This window comes from Rattus norvegicus, chromosome 7, assembly GCF_036323735.1.
Source record: "Rattus norvegicus strain BN/NHsdMcwi chromosome 7, GRCr8, whole genome shotgun sequence".
In the NCBI taxonomy this organism is placed as follows: domain Eukaryota; kingdom Metazoa; phylum Chordata; class Mammalia; order Rodentia; family Muridae; genus Rattus; species Rattus norvegicus.
Genome location: NC_086025.1, coordinates 132641046 through 132659774, shown reverse-complemented (window position 1 = coordinate 132659774; position 18729 = coordinate 132641046). Strand labels below are relative to the sequence as shown.

Genomic DNA, 18729 nt, shown 5'->3' with positions numbered 1-18729 from the left:
CCGCCCCCTGGCCCTAACACGTGCGTCGCCCAGAGCATGATCTCCTCTGTGATTGGCTGCTGCGCGATTTTGAACCGGATCCGGCGGCGCGGTTTTACACTGCCGTTAGTGAGGCGCGCAGCTGGTGGACAGCAGCCCTCCTGGGGCGCGGCGGCCGGAGAGTAAGCGCCGCGGGCCGAACAGGGTTGCGTGTGCGCGGGGCCGGGAGCCTCGGTAAGCGGGTCGAGGCCGCGAGCGGGCGGCGGAGGGAGGAGGGGGGCATCTGGAGGGGTCTGCTCTCGGCGTGGGGCTGCGCGTTAAGTCGGGAGCGTCCTTTTGAGGCGTGGCCCGACGGGTGCGGGTGTGGTTCCCTCAAGGTGGTCTTGGCGAACTCTAGTGCGGGACGTGGGAGTGGCCGGGAGCGAGCCCCTCTCACCCTTTTCCGAGGAGCAGTCTCTTCTGCGGGAGAAGTCAGGTGTTTGAGGAACCTGGCGGCCTACAGTGGAGAGCCTCTACCTTCTTGGCTGTCTCCCACAAGGCTAATTAGAACATCCCTATATGTGGAGAGCTAGAATGCTGCAAATGCGGAGCCTATCTTTTTCAGCCCTCCTTTTAATAATAATTTATCACCTATTTCTGCCACTGACCTAGCTACCGTTCTGCGATTAGCATGGGAAACCCTTTGGGGGTGTATTACTTTATATTAACAGCCTCCACCCACAGAAAAGCTACGACTGTAATCTGGCAAGCCTCGGAAACCTTCTTGAAGCGCCCACCAAAGTTTTTTTAAGCGTTCCTTGATTTATGACTGTTCTTAACTATAAAACTTAATGAGAATGATTATATCAGAACATGGTATTTATTTAGGTAACCTGGATTCATGGTCACGAGCCAGGGTCACTTATATTTGGCTCAGGAAGGAACACTCATTTCTCTTGGGATGAGAACTTTGTTTTTGTGCCTCAGAAAGAGAGGGAGGGAGAGAGAGGGAGAGACGGACTGCAGTACTCCCAATAGTGTATTGGAGGGTTATTGGAGTTACTGTTCTATCACACTCTGTGTGTGTGTGTGTGTGTGTGTGTGTGTGTGTGAGAGAGAGAGAGAGAGAGAGAGACAGACAGACAGACACACACACACACACACACACACACACACACACACACGGTGTCTTATGTAGCCCAGGTTGGTCTGAGACACACACACACACACACACACACACACACACACACACACACACACACACACGGTGTCTTATGTAGCCCAGGTTGGCCTCTTGTATCCAAGGATAACCCCGAACCTCTGATCCGCCTGTCCCTGGAGTGTTGGGATTACAGGACAATTTGGAGATGACACGTGTGATCCACCATTCTCAGTATTTGCTGTGTTGAGGACAGAAACCAGGGGCTTGTCACTCTAGGCAGGCATGGTGTCAGCTAAGGTATAGGCCAGCACAATGGTACATTTAAGTTCAAGTAAGATTCTTCTACTAACCCTTAAGAAACTGTTGACTGCACATCAGGCTGCTGGGGTGCAGTAAAGATGGGGACTCTTGTGCTGTTAGACCTCAGTGCTGTCTGCTGACCAGCTTAGCTTCTGGGTTGATGAAAGGTAGTTATTTTTTGGTTTGTCTTTTTTTTTTTCCCCCCTGGAACTCAGAGATCTGCCTGTCTCTATGTCTCCCAAGCTTTGGGATTAAAGATGTCTGCCACCATTCCCCTTGGTAAAAGGTAATTAATTCAGGCCAAAATTTCATCTGATAGCAGCAAGGAGGTGGCTGGTGCATTAGTGGGGTAAAGAGATGACTGAGATAGTTTGGCTGCAGATCTAACTCTCCACAAATACACAATAAATCCCTCCCACCCACCCAGCTGAGGACCCAGTGCTAGGCAAGCTCTCTACCACTGAGCTAAATCCCCAACCTGCCTTATAGAATTCTTAACATTGGCTTTTTTCCCCTGGCTTTTTTCAGTTGACAAAAATTTCTACTCAATATAATAGCCTTGCTATATTATTTTGGCTGGCTTCTGTGTGAGGGTGTCAGATCCCCTGGGGATGGAGCTACAGACAGTTGTGAGCTGCCATGCCAGTGCTGGGAATTGAACTCAAGTCCTCTGAAACAGCAGCCAGTGCCCTTAACCACTGAGTCATCTCTTCGGCCCCCCTCCCCGCCAATATAAGGTTTTTATACCGTGCTACATTAATCAAAAACCTGTCGTTGCAAGGACTCACCTTTGAACCTGAGGAAGAAAACTGGCCATGAGGAGGCTCACTCAGTGAGTGTCAGGTCACCTACCAAGCATTGGTAGTGGGCAGTGTTCTAGATACCAGTGGCTCTGCTAAGTCCTTGCTTTCCAGACAGTAAGTAAACATGTTAGGTGGAGACAAGCACTCTGGAGCAGAATAAACCAGGAGTTACAGAAAAGGCTGAATTTAAAAGTGTGGCTGGTGGAGACTTCATTGAGAAGTAAATTCCCAGGGGTCAGGGAGAAGGGGACGGAATGGGATGGGTGACTGCCCATGCTAGAGACTTCTGGCAGAGGGTAACTGAAAAACTGAATCCAAAGAGAACGAGTAGACCAATGGTAGCCCATCGACTCTGTGATGCTTGCTCAGTGCAAACAAGATGCTAACAATCAAAAACTGTGTGCCCCGAGCGAGAGTGTGGTGGGCACAGGGCTGGATGAGGGGGATGAGGTTTGTGTTTTGAGGCAGTGTTTTATGTCTGCCTAAGTTGAAGTCATTAGGAAAAGGCTTCAGTGACTGCTAAGGCAGACTCTGGGTAGGCCTCACAGGAGACAGCAGCAGTGTGCCGAACTTACCTGTCACATCCAGTTCTCCTTCACTCTGGCCTTGACTCTTATTGAGCTGGAACATTCTGTTTACTCTTTCTTGATTGGTTTGCTCATAGGAACTTTTGGTTTCGCGGTGGAATTTCTTCTGTCCGTGGGTGGAGCCTCTGATGCAGAGCTGAGGCCGGACAGTTAGGGACGTGGATTGTTCTCACGTGCTTTGAATGGAAGCACCTTAGTCTGAGCTTGTCTTTGGGAGTATTTGTCTGTGGTAGCAGGAAACCTACACTGTTAATCTCCAGAACAACAATGTGTATAACAATGCTTTTCATTAAAGTACTTTGCTGGAAAAAAGATCCAGCAAGCAATCTGCCATTGCTTTGTCGTATGGAAAGTAAGTCTTCTTTTTTTTTTTTTTTTTTTTCTTTTTTCTTTTTTTCGGAGCTGGGGACCGAACCCAGGGCCTTGTGCTTGCTAAGCAAGTGCTCTACCACTGAGCCAAATCCCCAACCCCCGGAAAGTAAGTCTTGATGGGGATAAAAACCCCGATGTATAGTTTTCTTAATAATGTTGTGTGGAGGTGAGTATAGACGCCTTTCCCAGGATGCCCTGCAGTAAGAGCTGTGACAGTCTGCTGCTGTTCTGAAGGACCGTCTGTCTCTTTCCCGGGTGATTGAAATTAAATCGGGGGCTCACAGCAATCATAGCAAGCTGGGAACCTTTCTCCTGGTGCTGCCGAATTGCTCCCTTAGGATACTCACAGATTGGGGATATAACACAGTGACTTCTCCACCTCTGGGACTCTCCATCGATAGCAGCTGAGATTCCGGGCACCTTTTGTTTAAAGTGCTTCATAAACAGATCCCTTTGCTCACATGGGCCTTTGCAGTGTTGTCAAACGGCAGCAGCCTCTGCTTGGCGAGTGACAGCTGCTCCACAGCTGAGAGCAGTGCTCTGCAGAGGACTGCCGTTTCCTCTCATGCTACCGCACCTTCTAGCCATCCATGCTGCTAAATAATAAAGGGAGGGGGATGGAAATGTGGCCCAGCAGGAAAATTAAAGCCATTCTCTACTGACACTGGAAAGGCTGAGTGAGAGTTGGTGTGAGCAGAGGGGTAGGTTTGTCATCTATAAATAATTCCTGAGAGTCCCTTCTGTAGATGTTAGTGGAGGATTATATTTTACTAAACCAAGTTTTGATTCTCCTAAGCAAACCTATATTAGAGGAGGGAAAATGAGCTTTCTTCAGGAGCAAGAGCTTCACCAAGAACCGCTTGTTTGACAGGTCAGGAGTTTTTGGACCTAGGTGACATCTGTGTTTACACCCATGGCTGTGCTTGTGTGACTGTTAGGATTTGCAAGTGTCTGAGAAAATCTGCAACATATACTACGGTCGATGCTTGATAACATTTTAGTGTGTTAGGGCGGAAAGAAAACAGACACCTGGGTGTCCCTGGTCGCTCAGCGTTTAGTCATTTCAGGTTTCTGAGCCTTTAAGTTGTCTGTAAAATGGCAGCTTAGTTAATTAGATTCACATGAAGAAAAAATGTGAAATGTCAAGTTTAGTACTCAATTCACAGCAAAGGCATATATTAAATATTATGTAGTACTATTTTAAAAAATAGTCTATGCTTCTGAGTTTAGTGGAGCCTCATGTGGAGACAGTCTAGACAACTTAGGGGAAATTACTAGAGTTGTGAATCATTCTTCCAGAATCTAATTAACAGCTATCAGACCCGGAACAACAAAGACCCACTCCTGTTTTCATTAGCTGTACTTTTGATAGGGTTCAGTTTATACATTATAACATTTTCACCTACATTTGCATTCTCTTGTGAGGCAGTCTACTCTATAGATTGTCTCAGAATCAATCCATCTGCAGGGATAGGGTCCTAGCCTTCATGGGCCAGCCTCTATTTAATGATGCTAAGCTGACGTGACAGAAGTATTGTGTATGTCTAGTTCACGTCTAGGCACCATGTTAAATACCGCGTGCTTGTGTATTTTAGTGCTGTAGTAGCAAATGCAAGATTTCTGTCCTCAAATTTAGTAAAGTTAAACTAGTGTGTCTGAGTAGCAACTGGTAAAGAGTAGTGGGGGATGGACCGGGGGATGTTGGAGGCAGGAAAGAGTTCAGGCAGGAAGTCAATCTGAGTGGTGACAATTGCGTGGGATGAGGAGACTCTGACCCATATATGAGAAAAGTCCACAGACGAGGAAGAAACCAAAGATATTTCTGAAATTTGGAACTGAAGGATTAGAAGGATAATGAAAATAGGGAGATAAAAATTGGGAGTCAGAGCCAGACCTGCTGGTAGTGAACACCTTTAATCCTTAACTCAGGAGGCAGAGGCAGTTGTACTTTTAGTTCAAGGCCAGCCTGGTCTATAGAGGGAGTTCCAGGCTCGCATAGGCTACGTAATGAGACCCCGTTCTCAAGAACCAACAGTGCCACCTGGGAGTCAGTAGGACAGTTGATGTATATGAAGGAGAAGGGAGAATGGTGTTTCAGAAGTTCAACACGAAGTGTAGCCACGCCTTGAGAACTACTTTAGACAGACGAACTGTAGAGAGAAATTGGTGTGGTGAACTACCAGAGCTTGGGACATGGCTGGAGTAGAGCAGTGGCATGAATTCAGAGAATTTGAGGGATTAATTTAGGTAATATTTGGCACTAGGAAGGATACCTAGACTTCTGGTAAACCACGAGGAACTGAGAATTGCCTCTCTGCTTACAGTAGAGCATTAGGATTTTAAATATCTATCTCCTAGGTACATAGATGTCAAGGAGACCAGTGTGAGACTCTGTGACAGCTACTGTGGTGCACTGTATCGTGTAAATCTGTGTTGTTGGAATCAGGTTTGTTTTCAATAGACCGCTCTTTCTTTAGCTGAGCAGAGTGACTCATGCCTTATATCAGCAGTTGGGAGGCTGATTTAGGAGTGCTATGGGTTCAAAGCCAGCTTGGGCTCTCTCACAATGGTCCTTTCCTCAAAACCAATCCAAACCAAACCACAGTAAACCAACCTCTAACCCTTACTCCTGGGAGTAAACACAGAGAGCAGAGTAATAACGAGGAAATGTGAAGATTCTGTTTTTATTTCTGCTGCTGTAACAAAATACCTTAAATTGGGTAATTTATGAAGATAGACATTTATTTTGTGTGTGTGTGTGTACACAGGGGCCAGGTCAGCCTCCAGTGGCGTTCCTCGGGAGGCTGTCCACTGTGGGCTTTTTGCTTTGTTTGTTTGAGATAGGGTCTTACTATGTGCACCCAGGCTGGCCTTCATTCACAGAGACCTGACTGCTGCTGCTTTCCTAGTGCTGGGATTAAATGATGGGGGAAAGTCGTGCATCACCACACCTGCCCCGTGTCTCATTTTTTGAGATGGAGTCTCACTGAGAGTGGGGTGCGCTCTAAGGATCTTTCTATTGCTTCCCCAGTGCTAAGGTTATAACTACATTACCTGTTCCGCTTAGAGTTTCTCTTTTCCATTCTGTTTGTGTGGGGTGTGCTGTATATGTGCCATAGCATGCAGGTGTTGGCCAGAGGGTAACTTGGGGAGGTAGTCGTGTGGGGTGGTGGGATTGAACTGGGGTTGTTAAGTTTTGCAGGAGGGTCCTTATCCTCTGAGCCAGAGTCTGAGGGTCAGACTTGGGTCCTCATGCTTGGGCAGCAAGCATCATGGGTGGAGCTCTCTCTTTACCTCTCCCACCCCCAAACAGGCATTTACTTCTTAAAATTTAGAAAGTCCAAGACGAAAGTGCCATGAGATGGCTTGAGAAAGTCCAGGTGAAAGTGCCGCGAGACAGCTTGGTCAGGACTTCCTTTGCTTTTACAGTGATGCCTTTTTGTGATCTCCTGTGGCAGAACAGTCGGGCTACCTAGTCCTTCAGGCCTTTCCCAAGGGCACCCAGTCCCTTGACATCCTAGTTCTGCTGCAGGGGGAGTTCAGTTTCAGCTTGCGTTGTGGAGGGGCACAAGCAGAGAGGGTCAGGACAGGTCTTACTGTCGTTTAAGATGGATTTTTGGTGGTGGTTTTAGGATGAGATCTTGTCATGTATCCCCCTGACCTGGAGCTTGTGACCATCCTGCCTTTGCCTCTAGTGCTGAGCTTTTAGTGCACAGCACCACGCCTGCCAGGAGATACAGCCCCCCCCCCCCCCCCCCCCCCCGGAGCTGGGGACCAAACCCAGGGCCTTGCGCTTCCTAGGCAAGCGCTCTACCACTGAGCTAAATCCCCAACCCCGGAGATACAGTTTTTGCCTGCTCTGGTGGTGCACATCTTTAATTCCAAAGACAGGTAGATCTCTGGGTCTCAGCCCAGGTCTCAAAAACAAGAAAAGCCACTCCTCTGTTTTCAGCATCATGGTTGCCACAGAAACTGCTGTCTGAGTCCCTTAGCAGGAGCTCTCTTGTTCTGATGGCAGGACACACTCACGAGGTTGAGGCTGAGGCACGGTTCACTCAGGATTTTGAGGTAGAAGAGATCAATATCCCGTGTAGAGCGCGGGCTAGTAGCCTCCGTGCTTACTGGAGCCAGAGGAGATGATGTGAATTGATGCTGTGCGGCGCGTGCTTGTGCGTTTGTTAGGTCTGTCCTCCTGCTGGTCTCCACAGCACTGTCTGGGAAGCTCGGTTAGTTTGGTTGCCTAGCAGCTTGCCATAGTTGCCTGGAACCAGATATGTTGCCATTTGGAGAACAGGGTTTCAGCCCTGTTCAGGTTACTCTGCAGACAAGCTTGGGACTGGTAGAATTTATTTCATTTTATTTGCTATTAAAGCAGTTGTTTCATAACTACAAATGAATATTTCTGTAGTGTTTAATACCAACTATTTTTATGCTCACACATTTCTTTGTTCTTTGTGGAGTTTGATTTCCTTTTTTCATTTCTTAGTGTCATAGCTTGTGGTACAGTTTTACAAACATTTACAAAATCACCAAAAATTCAAAATAGAGCTCTGAAACTTTTTTAGATGAAGTGGTGACCTAGACACAGCATCAGGTGAGGAAAGCATGAGAATTCCCTAATGTATTTCTAAGAATATTTTATTTTGGAGTGAAATTTGACTATTTTCTTTTCTTGATAATTTTTTGTCACATTTAGTAAATGTCTTTCTTGACTACTAAATGAGCTTATTTTCCTAATCCCTTCCTGGTTGAAGTCTATTTGGAATGGAATTGTGTGGAAGGCCTGAGACACAAAGCCTGAAACTCCCTGTACAGAGCACACTGCAAATGGCTTGCCTTTGTCCTTGTCCCAGTGAAGGTGGTGTATTGTCTCTCTGATGCCAGAGTGGTATAACATAATCCCTCGCCTTACTTAGTATAAATTTATTAGACACAGTCCTGCATACAGTCCAACAGAGCCCCGCACCGCAGAAGTAATTCCTGTGCTGCTGAGCTAGCAGTTTCCCTACTTAATCACTGTGTGATGTCACCTGTGCCGTTGGTGAGAAATGTGCTGACCAGGTCCTGCCTTTTAAGAGACAGTTGTGACAGGATATTAGCCAACAGTGAAATTAAAAATAAACATTTTAAGTTACATTATAGGTTTTCAAAGTCTGAAAGATTAAAGTAACAAAAAAATATTGAATGAGACTTGAAGAACCACATTTTGTGGAGTTATTTATAACACATTGACTTGCTCATTCCTACTGAAGGCAGTTAGCACAGCATCCGTGAGGAGCAAGGGGCTTCACACAAGTAGACAGGGAAGGCAGATGTTTCTAGTTTATATGAATCTTTGTTTTTGTTTTTTTTTTTTTTTTTTTGTTTTTTTTTTTTTTTTTTTTTTTTTTTTTTTTTTTGGTTCTTTTTTTCGGACCTGGGGACCGAACCCAGGGCCTTGCGCTTCCTAGGTAAGCGCTCTACCACTGAGCTAAATCCCCAGCCCCTTGTTTTTGTTTTTTAAGACAGGGCTTCTCTTCTCCGTAGTCCAGGCTGGCGCCAAACTCAGAGATCTGCCTGCCTTTGCATCTCAAGATTAAATCTAAAGGCGTGTGCCGCCACAGCATGGATCCATAAGTGAGTCTTTTATTGCAACTTGGATCTGGCATGTTTGTAATCAACATTTGGAAGGCTGAGGCAGGAAGGTTATGAGTTCAAGGCCAGCCCAAACAATCCAGTAAGACATTGTCTTAAAAAATAAACAAGCAACCTGGTGTGATGACACATTTCTTTAATCCTAGCACAGCCAGATCTCCTAAATGAGAGAGAGAGAGAGAGAGAGAGAGAGAGAGAGAGAGAGAGAATAAAGAAACAACTTTTTAGTATAAATTAGGATCACACAAAATTGTTGGCTTGAGACCCTTCTAATGGTGGTTGTGGGTAGAAGAGTCCATCCAGTGTTGGTCACTGACAGATTTACTGGATTGATGTTGACACTTCTGTAAGGGGCAGAAGGCAGCTTCCCTGATGTATATTTGATTTCTTGGCAGAAAGATGGATACTACAATGGTGAATCTGTGGACTCTGTTTGAGCAGCTTGTGCGCCGGCTGGAGATTATCAATGAAGGAAATGAAAGCAGTAAGTCACTCTGAGCTGGGCTGTGGAGGGTGGGAGGGAGCGTGGGGGAGACCAAATAAAAGGGAAGCGCAGCAGATTGGGGTTTTTAATACTGCTGAAGTGTGTTGAAGTCTGAAAGTTGGTGTACTGTCAGGTTCCCTAAAAATGATGGCTACTTCAGTGGTAGAGCGCTTACCTAGGAAGCGCAAGGCCCTGGGTTCGGTCCCCAGCTCCAAAAAAAAAAAAATGATGGCTACTTAATGGCCAAAGCCATAGGCTGTTGCACTGTGTCTGTGTTCTGTGCCCATGGAAGCCAGAAGAGGGCAGGAGAGCCTCTGGAGCTGCAGTTACTGGATGTGTGAGCTACCCAGTATGGGTGCTATGAAGCTAACTCCGGCTCTCTGTACCCCTGGGCCTTTGTTCTTGCTCCCCCACACCCTTTCTTTTTTCTTGGGTGCCTTTTCATAGCATAGTGGGTATTAATTGCCAATTTCTTACTCCATGAAGTGGGGATCTGGATTTCTAAGCATGTTGCTTTTTTCTTTTTCTTTGTTAAGAGGGTTGGCCTCATACTGTAGCAAAGACAATTGAAGTCATGGCAGTCCTCTTGCCTCAGCCTCCTGACTGCAAGCACAGAGCCACCTCATGCAGCTCTGTTCTTCATGTTCTCACACAGGCAGGCCTCCAGTTCACTAAGTAGCCCAGGCTGGCCTAAAAGCTCTGTTCTTCCTGCCTTAGTCTCCCAAGTCCTGGCTGGCCTGGAACTCACCATGTAGACCAAGCTGGCTTTGAACTTACAGAGATCCACCTGCCTCTCTCTACCTTTAGTCCCCAAGTCCTGGGACTAAAGGTGTGCACCACCACACCTGGCTGTAATTCTTTTATCCTTTTTTTTTTTTTTTTAATTTTTTTTCTTTTCTTTTTTTTCGGAGCCGGGGACCGAACACAGGGCCTTGTGCTTGCTAGGCAAGCACTCTACCACTGAGCTAAATCCCCAACCCCTTTTTAAAAATTTTTAAAGCTTTTATGTGTATCGGTGTTTTGACTGCATGCATGTCTGTGTGAAGTTGTTGGATCCCCTGCAACTGGAGTTACAGAAAGTTGTGAGCTGCCATATGGGTGCTGGGAATTGAACTCAGGACCTCTGGAAGAGCAGTCAGTGCTCTTAACCATTGAGCCATCTCCCAAGCCCTAATTTTTGATGCTTGATATTTACTTTGCCTAAGATGACTTTCATACTATCCTAGTTTGCTAAAATTAGTCTGCTGCTAACGTAAGTTCCTTATGACCCGCTTAATTCTTCCCTCCTTTCCCTCCCTCCCTTCCTTCCTGTGTTTTGGAGACAGAGTTTCTCCATGTAGCTCTGGCTGTCCTGGAACTCACTCTGTAGACCAGGCTGCCATCAAGCTCAGAGATTTGCCTGCCTCTTGCCTCCTGAGTGCTGGGACTGAAGAACCACCACAGGCCTGGCTCGATTTCTTTTGAATGAGTTTGTATACAAAGTTGAAAGTTTAGTCACATTAAAATTGCTTGTACGATGTATATTTCTGCATATGAAGAAGTTCTCTCACTACCTCATAAATCTGGTGGCTCATGTGAGTTGCTCACCTCATCGCGTGTGAGATGGTGGAGGCTGAGGCTGAGGTAGGTCGAGGTTAGCTTGGGAGCGTGAGGCAGGCGTACAGACACTAGAGGAGCAGTTTTTGCCAACATCAGGAGACAGAACGAATGCTGCCGGGCGGGCGGCTCTCTTTGAGGTGCTTCCTGCTGCCTAGGAGTGCTGTCTTTGCAGACATTTGAACAGGATTCCCATTCGCTACCAGTGACTTCCTAAGAGCCAGTGCCATCATTTCTTCTCTCACCTGGAGGTGTTTACTTACCCTTCAGGGAACTGTTAAATGGCAAAGCACTGGCTCTTTACTTTCTAATCAATATTTGTATAATTATGAGCAAATGGAATTTCAGGCCTTAGATATCTGTAATATTAATCCTCATCTACTGGAGTATATTGTAGCAGTTATAGCTCAATTTGCTGTTTAACTCTGGCTCAGCATGTGTGCCTGGGAAGGAGGTTGTTTTGTGTGGCTGTCCTGGTGTATGTGTGTGACAGCTACTCTAGAGGAATCCCTCGTTGATTGTCTTCTGTTGAGAGCGTTCAGCGTTGGTGACCTGGGGAGCCAGGTGACTAACTTACATACTCCATAGCAGATGCCCTGCTTAGGCCAGAGTGCATGGTAACCTATTGAATGAGGGATTGCTTTCCACTCAGCTATTGTCCAAAGTGAAACACAGGGTTTGTTCCTGGTCATTTTCAGCTGTTTGACCATAGTCCAGCAACACTCATATTTGGGGTGAAGCTAGCTGTGGGACCTATTTATTTGAGTAGCTATGTCTTTGCTACTTGGATTATTGAAGTTTTTGCCTGTCCTCAGTTGAATTCATCCAGGTTGTAAAGGACTTCGAGGACTTCCGAAAGAAATGTCAAAGAACCAACCAGGAGCTGGAGAAATTCAAAGATCTGTTGTTGAAGGCAGAGACTGGGCGGAGTGCCCTGGACGTCAAGCTGAAGCACGCCCGTAACCAAGTGGATGTGGAGATCAAACGGAGGCAACGAGCTGAGGCCGAGTGTGCGAAGCTGGTGTGCATTGCTTTGCGTATTAGACTGGTGGGCGGGGCATTGTCTGATGATGTCTCTACTTAACATAAATACCCAGTTTCTGCTTCTACATGAAGAACTCATTTGACATCTTGCCTGTGATTAGGGATGAAACGGAAGCCTGTGATTTCTGCTTTTCAGTTTGAGATTAAAATGTATGTTCTCCTTTAGGCTTGAAACTGTTTTTCACTCGACAGGCTTCAAGTGAGAGTTTAAAGAGTTAAAGCAAAGCAGCTAAAAGTGCTTGCCTGGCGTGCACAGCCCTGGACTAAGGAGTTAAAGTGGGGATCAGAAGGAAATTCTGGATACTTAGCTAATACAATTATTTGCTGTTCGGTGGGGTGTGTGTGCCTTTTGAGACAGGGTCCACTATTTAATCCCTGACAGCCTTTCACTCAGGTGATTCTCCTGCCTCTGCATCCTGAGCAGTAGGTTTAGTGGTGCATGCCAGTGTACCCAGCCTGTGTTGTTACTATAAATTGGAAGAGCATTGTCCTCTTTATGAGTTAGTGGCTCTGGGCCTTTGTCATCACAGCTCTCTAGCACAGGGTGCAGGGCTGGATGCAGTCATATCGAGCAGTGTCAGGTGGGTCATGGTGCCGCAGTGGAGAGCTTTACTCAGGGGAACTAATCCATCTTAGCTCAGTGCAGATGCCCCAGGAAGCCCAAACTGTCTGCATTACAGCTTTGTGTCTATTTTAATGCATTTTGTTCCGTCATGTAGAGAAACATGCGACTGCCTTCTTTGATCCATAAAAGAAGCTAATAATTGTTCTGATAAAGACAACACTAAGTATGTTTGCTCTGTGAAATCTATTCTGGAGCTCTCGTTCTATATCATTCTCCCTGGTTTAGCAGTTTAAGGTCTTCTAGCGGAGATCTTGCTGTTCTATATGGGGTTGCTTTCACTCATCAGAAACCAGCCACAGTCAGGGCTTGGTGTGAATTAATATTCTATTGTTGTAAGGTCTTCCTGAAGGCCATTTGCATAATGTATTTTAATGTCTTCTGCCTATCCCATAAATTTGAGGTGAAGCTTTCTTCTCTGGCTGGTCATGATGTTTTACTCTGCTTTGGTCTGTAGGAACAACAGATTCAGCTGATTCGAGATATACTCATGTGTGACACAACTGGCAGCATCCAGCTAAGCGAGGAACAAAAATCAGCTCTGGCTTTTCTCAACCGAGGCCAAGCATCCAGTGGCAACGCTGGGAACAATAGGTGGGGACTGCATCTGTTGTTATCTGACCTCTGAAACACGCTGCTTCCGGGACGTGTGCTGAACAAAGCAGAAAGAGCCTTAGAGGAGGGCAGAGGGAGATAGAGGGGGAGGTGGGGGAACGAAGCCAAAAAGCCCATCCCCATCTGCTTTCATTGTTTTTTAAGCTTTCGTTAGGATGCTGTTTCACTGTGGGCACGATTTTGATGTTGGTGTTAAATTGCACATCAATAATGACTCCTGTCCAGTAACTAAGGTCTGGAAGGTTCAGCAACCCTCGCTTGTTCTCTGGAGAGCTCTTGTGGCTGCTGGGAGCTAAGAGTAGACAGTCCTTTTGGTTCCACGGTGTCACTGAGACAGGCTGTTGGGCTTTGGGTGTAATGCTTCCAGCACAGTGAGGAGGAGAGGTTCCACATGTGCAGGGGGAAGAGGTTCCACACGTGCAGGGTGCCCATGAAAAGCAGAAGGAGGTCCTGCGTCCCTGGAATGAGAGAGAGAAAGATTAAAGCTGCCAGGAACTGAGCTCCATCCAGTCCTGGAAGGATAGCGTGTGCTTTTAGTCACTGACCATCTCTCAGACCCCACCCCCAATCCAGCCTGTATTTTAAAGCGTGGCCTTTCATATCCCAGTCTGGTCTTGAACTTCTGATCCTCTGCCTGTACATCAAAAATGTTACAATTACCTGTATGGACCCCTATTTCCAGCTTGGGCTTAATGTCTTCAAAAGTCAGAGCTGGGGCTGGGGGTAGGCCCAGATAACAGAGCCAAGTATATAGCTCAGCACCTTGCAAACTGGGCCTGGAGTTACACATTTGTGCTCCCAGCATTTTAGGGAAGTTAAAAATCATCTCCTGTGACAAAGGAAGTTCATGGACAGCCTGGGCTAGAGGCCTTGTCTCAGACAAAACAAAAACAACAGCAAAAAACCTCAAAAGCCCAGTGCTGGGCAGCAGCAGGCATGATTAGATTCAAATTAAGCCTCAGCCTGCGCCCTGTAGTCCACACTCAGCCAGAAGAGCCCCGTGGGCCTGGCTGCAGTGCTCTGAGCCACTCTTCACTCTTCACGGACCCAGCCCAGGGAGACCTTGGAGCACAGCGCGCTGCAGCGTGCAGGCTTCGGCTTGGCGTGTCTGAGCTCGCTCACTCCATTACCCGACCAGTGGGACTTTCAGGTGCCGGTGGCTTTTATGTTTTATGGTGTTCTGTGTCTAACGCTGTTACTGTTTTTAATCCAGACTGTCAACGATTGATGAATCTGGCTCCATTTTATCAGATATCAGCTTTGACAAGACTGATGAATCACTGGTAATAAACATTTGCTTTCTAGAGTTCTCTCCTTCTGTTAACCTGCCCCCGCAGGAGCATGTCTGCCCGTCCTTGGCCATCCTTTATGACTGTTTATTAGTTGATTTGTTACAGGTTCTGAGCTAGTAATTTAAATATAAATCCACACAAGCTCTAAGATACGGACTTAAATATTCAGTTTCTGGAGAAGAAATGTGAAGTTTAGGATTCCCTGTGAGGTTGAAGGTCTCTGAAAGGTTTCTGGGAGGAGCCTGGAGTAACTGCTTATGACTTGTTAAAGCCCAAGAAGTGAGCAAGCTTGACCAGGCCAGCTGGTTTTGTTTGTTTGTTTGTTTGTTTGTTTTTTGGTTTTTTTTTTTTTAAATCTATTTTTTTCCCCAGAGCTGAGGACGGAACCCAGGGCCTTGCGCTTGCTAGGCAAATGCTCTACCACTGAGCTAAATCCCCAACCCCCAGGCCAGGTGTTTACCTTTAGTTTTTGGAAAAGGGTCTCATGGAGTAGGCGGCCTGGACCTTACTGTGTGCAGACCCAGGGAAGGCTTTGCTGCTGCTGCTGCTGCTGCTGCTGCTGCTGCTGCTGCTGCTGCTGCTGCTGCTGCTGCTGCTGCTGCTGAGGTGAACAGATCTGTATCTTACTTCCAAATTAGTCTGGTTCTCCAGGAAGCCTTAGCCATCCTTCACGTCCATTAGAAGGGAACTGAAGCCCATCTAGAAGGGTGCTTTAGATTTCTCAGCAGCGTGTTGTTCCTCGGTTAAGCAGTGGTTTGCTGTGTCTAACTTGTTACCTTTTCTGGGCAGCAGACCTGGTAGAATTTCTGTATAAAACATAATATTTCATATACCTACATATATTTTAGTGTTTAATGTTGAGGAGACTGGTAGTCCACCAGTAATTTATCATTTCTGTGGAAAGCTGAAACCCTGCAAACAAAACAGCACGGGAAATCGTTATTATTTGGTTTTGATGCAGCAGCAGATAGCAAGCACTTACTACATGCCTAGGAGTGTTTTTGCTCATTCAACCAGAGAAGCAGATGTCCATTTTAAGGTTATGAATATTGGGCAATCACTTTCTGAAATAAAGAATGATACGGGACAGGTCTGGGCTATATAATGAAACATCAGCTGAGTTCTGAGGAAAACCTCTACTGTGTTAGCTGTTAAAAGTTGGAGCCGATGAACCCATAGAGAGATGACGTAACTGTGGATTGGGGAAGTGCAGTCCTGCGGACCCACTTTGTTCTCACTGTTTGTAGGAATTGTGTGTTTAGGGGTAACCAGTAGGATACTAAAATGTATGCCAGTGATTACAATAACGGAAGTGAAACTGACCGTGGTAAAAAAAAAAGCACTCAAGGGTAAACTTGCTTTTAGGGCCACGGAAGAGGGCACCGAGGGTTATATGAGTTAAGCTAACTTTCTAAGTGATATATTTCCCAGCAGCAATCACTTGAGGAAAGAGTCACATCTAACATGGTCAGAACAATGTCTTCTATTCTCTAACTTCTAAAACTAATTAGAGAAATAATGAGCGATAAAGACTCAGGCTCCTGAAATGATCACGGCAGGAGCCGATTCTCTGACCTTCTCTGTCTCTGTGGCATTGCTTCCTGATTCTGTTACTGTTGCTTCAGTATTTGAAGGAAGCCTGTTAACTGCAGCTTTGGAACAAATGCCAGAGGCCTTTATTTCCCTCTTCCGGGGCTCTAAGTTAGGCAGTCTGACTCGTTTGCTGCACATTTATTTGCATAGGATTTATGAGCGACCTAACCAAAGATATTAACATGATCTAATTGCCAATAGGACTGGGATTCTTCTTTGAAGAATTTCAAAATGAAGAAACGAGAAAAGAGGGTATGTATTTTCTTGTTGTCCCTCCCCCAGTGGGGCTTGAATGCACAGCCCCATGCACAATCGGCAAGTACACCCATTGTCTCCTCACCAAGCGCCAGGATGTCCTTAACTCCTGTGTAAGCAAGCTTTGATTGTGACCTCCTGCCCCAGCCTTCCAGGTGACTGCCATCGTGCTCAGATGTTTAATGTTTTTGCCTGACATCATGCCCCACACTGTGATCCTAACACAAAGAAGGCTGAGTCAGCAAGATCAGAATGTGAGGCCAGCGTGCGTTACTTATCAATGTGAGACCATACATAACCATCAGGAGAACCAACCAGCAAAGAGTCCCATTGGTTACCGTTTTCCTTTTTGGGAAATTCAGATACAAAACTGACACATCTCTGGGCATTGTTAAACAGAAACACAAAATGTAGGTCAGCTGTGGTGCTGCCTGCTTTTTTTTTTTTTTTTTTTTTTTTTGGTTCTTTTTTTCGGAGCTGGGGACCGAACCCAGGGCCTTGCGCTTCCTAGGCAAGCGCTCTACCACTGAGCTAAATCCCCAACCCCTCTGCCTGCTTTTTAATCCAGGCAGAGGCAGGTGGATTTCTGTGAATTGGAGCTCAGCCTAGTCTTCAGAGCAAGTTCCAGGACAACCAGGGCTATATCAAGAGACCCCGTTTCAAAACAAGCACAAAACGCAAATGAATTGATGCTATTTTGGGCAATACTTTCTGACTTTAAAATTTTATTTATTACAGTTTTGTGTGTAATGTGGCCATGTGAGTGCAGGCATAGGCACACATACCTCAGTGCATGTGGGTTGCTCCTCTTCAAGCCTCTGGGAATTGAACTCAGGTCCTCAGGCTTGCACAGTAAGCACCTTTGCCCACTGAGCCATCTCACTGGTGCTCTAGGGGTCACATGATGGTACTGCTTGAAGCGGTGACTCGGGCAAGAGTCTACTTTATCTTACGGGTCTGGGCTACGTCCTCATGTAGTAAGGAAGAGAATATCTGAGTTTGTTTTGAGTTGTCCGTGAATTTTTATGCAAGAATTTTTTGCTCTAATATATGCTTCAGAAGCAGTGTGTGTATAATGGGATATGGAGATCTCTGTGCTGACGTGCTCAGCGTATTTGATGTGTTTCCAAAGACTTCATGTCCTTAGATAGGATTATAGTTCTACTTTTCCTGATTCTGTCTCAGAAGCTTGTCTCTTTTTTCTATAGCTGAAAGCATTTTTGTGTTTGTTTAACAAATGGGCCGTGAGAAAGAGCGCATTGTTATTTATTGTAGTCCTGGTTCTTAGAACTTGCATGCATTTGTCTGATAGGATTACTGTGTTTTCTGGGTTTCAGTTCTACTTGACACTGAAGTTTTGCTTTTATCCCTTCTCCAGCGCTCCAGCAGTAGACAGTTCATCGATGGCCCTCCTGGGCCTGTGAAGAAAACGTGTTCCATTGGCTCTACAATAGACCAGGTAAGAGAAGTCAGGGCCAGAGACCTGGGGGCCTAAACACACCAGCGATTAGTGGCTCTGCAGAGTGATAGTACTCAGTACTGCTGCAGTGTTACTTGAGGAAGTTAGAGTCTTCTATGGAGTGAGGTCCTTTATTATCCATTCGAGTGGGCTCTGAGTAAGAGCTGTCAGCTAGGCAGGGTGTGATGGCTCATGCCTTTAACCCCAGCACTCTGGAGACAGATGCAGGTAGATCTCTGCATGTCTGAGGCTAGTTTGGTCTAGCATAGTTCCAGGACAACCAGCATTACAAAGCAAGAACCTGTCTCAAACAAGGAAAAAAACTTAGTCCGGTCAGCTGTCGGTCTGTTGTTCTTTGCTCTCTCTATACTCCTGCAGTGTGTGAGATTTCAGCTTAAGGGCTTAGGACTGGAATATAGGTCTTATTCAGAATTTGGTGATTTTTATCCACTGGAAAATACCTGTATGGAAACAGTCAGCGCGTCCCTCTTTCATATGGCAAACGTTTCATTTTGTTTCAGGCAAATGAATCAATAGTTGCTAAAACAACGGTGACTGTCCCCAGTGACGGTGGGCCCATTGAAGCCGTGTCCACTATCGAGACATTGCCGTGTTGGACCAGGAGTCGAGGGAAATCAGGTCTGGCAGATATGTAGCTACATTTCCTCCTTATAGCCACAGGGCTGGCTCTGGTGACAGCTACAGTCTGCTCACCTAGAAGCCGAGACGGGAAGTGAGAGTTGCTGGGTAGCCTAGACTTCATACTGACTCAAGACCAGTCCTTGGCATACATGGTGAGACCAAAAAAGAGGGGCTGGAGAGACGGCTCCGCCCAGCTGCTCTCATAGAAGACATAGGTTTAATTCCTAGCACCTATAGGGTGGCTACAACCATCTGTAACTCCAGGCCTAAGGAATCTGACGCACGCTTCTGGTCTCCTTGGCACTACACTG

At 46.2% G+C, this 18729-nt stretch overlaps 1 protein-coding gene across 3 annotated transcripts in view; it reads left to right on the top strand.

The window, feature by feature from the left end:
* The first annotated feature begins 36 nt into the window (after positions 1–36).
* Racgap1 (Rac GTPase-activating protein 1) overlaps positions 37–18729 on the top strand; it is a 29950-nt gene continuing 11257 nt past the window's right edge. Inside the window, exons 1-8 of one of the 3 annotated variants that reach the window (NM_001108112.1) lie at positions 37–213; positions 9212–9300; positions 11712–11917; positions 13020–13156; positions 14391–14460; positions 16264–16314; positions 17696–17776; positions 18298–18415. In NM_001108112.1, the coding sequence (NP_001101582.1) occupies positions 9216–9300; positions 11712–11917; positions 13020–13156; positions 14391–14460; positions 16264–16314; positions 17696–17776; positions 18298–18415 (748 nt within the window). In that variant the 5' untranslated portion in view covers positions 37–213; positions 9212–9215. Of the gene's footprint in view, positions 214–9211; positions 9301–11711; positions 11918–13019; positions 13157–14146; positions 14328–14390; positions 14461–16263; positions 16315–17695; positions 17777–18297; positions 18416–18729 lie in introns of those variants that run through there. The other 2 variants (XM_006257400.5, XM_039079329.2) reach the window with 2 other exon arrangements.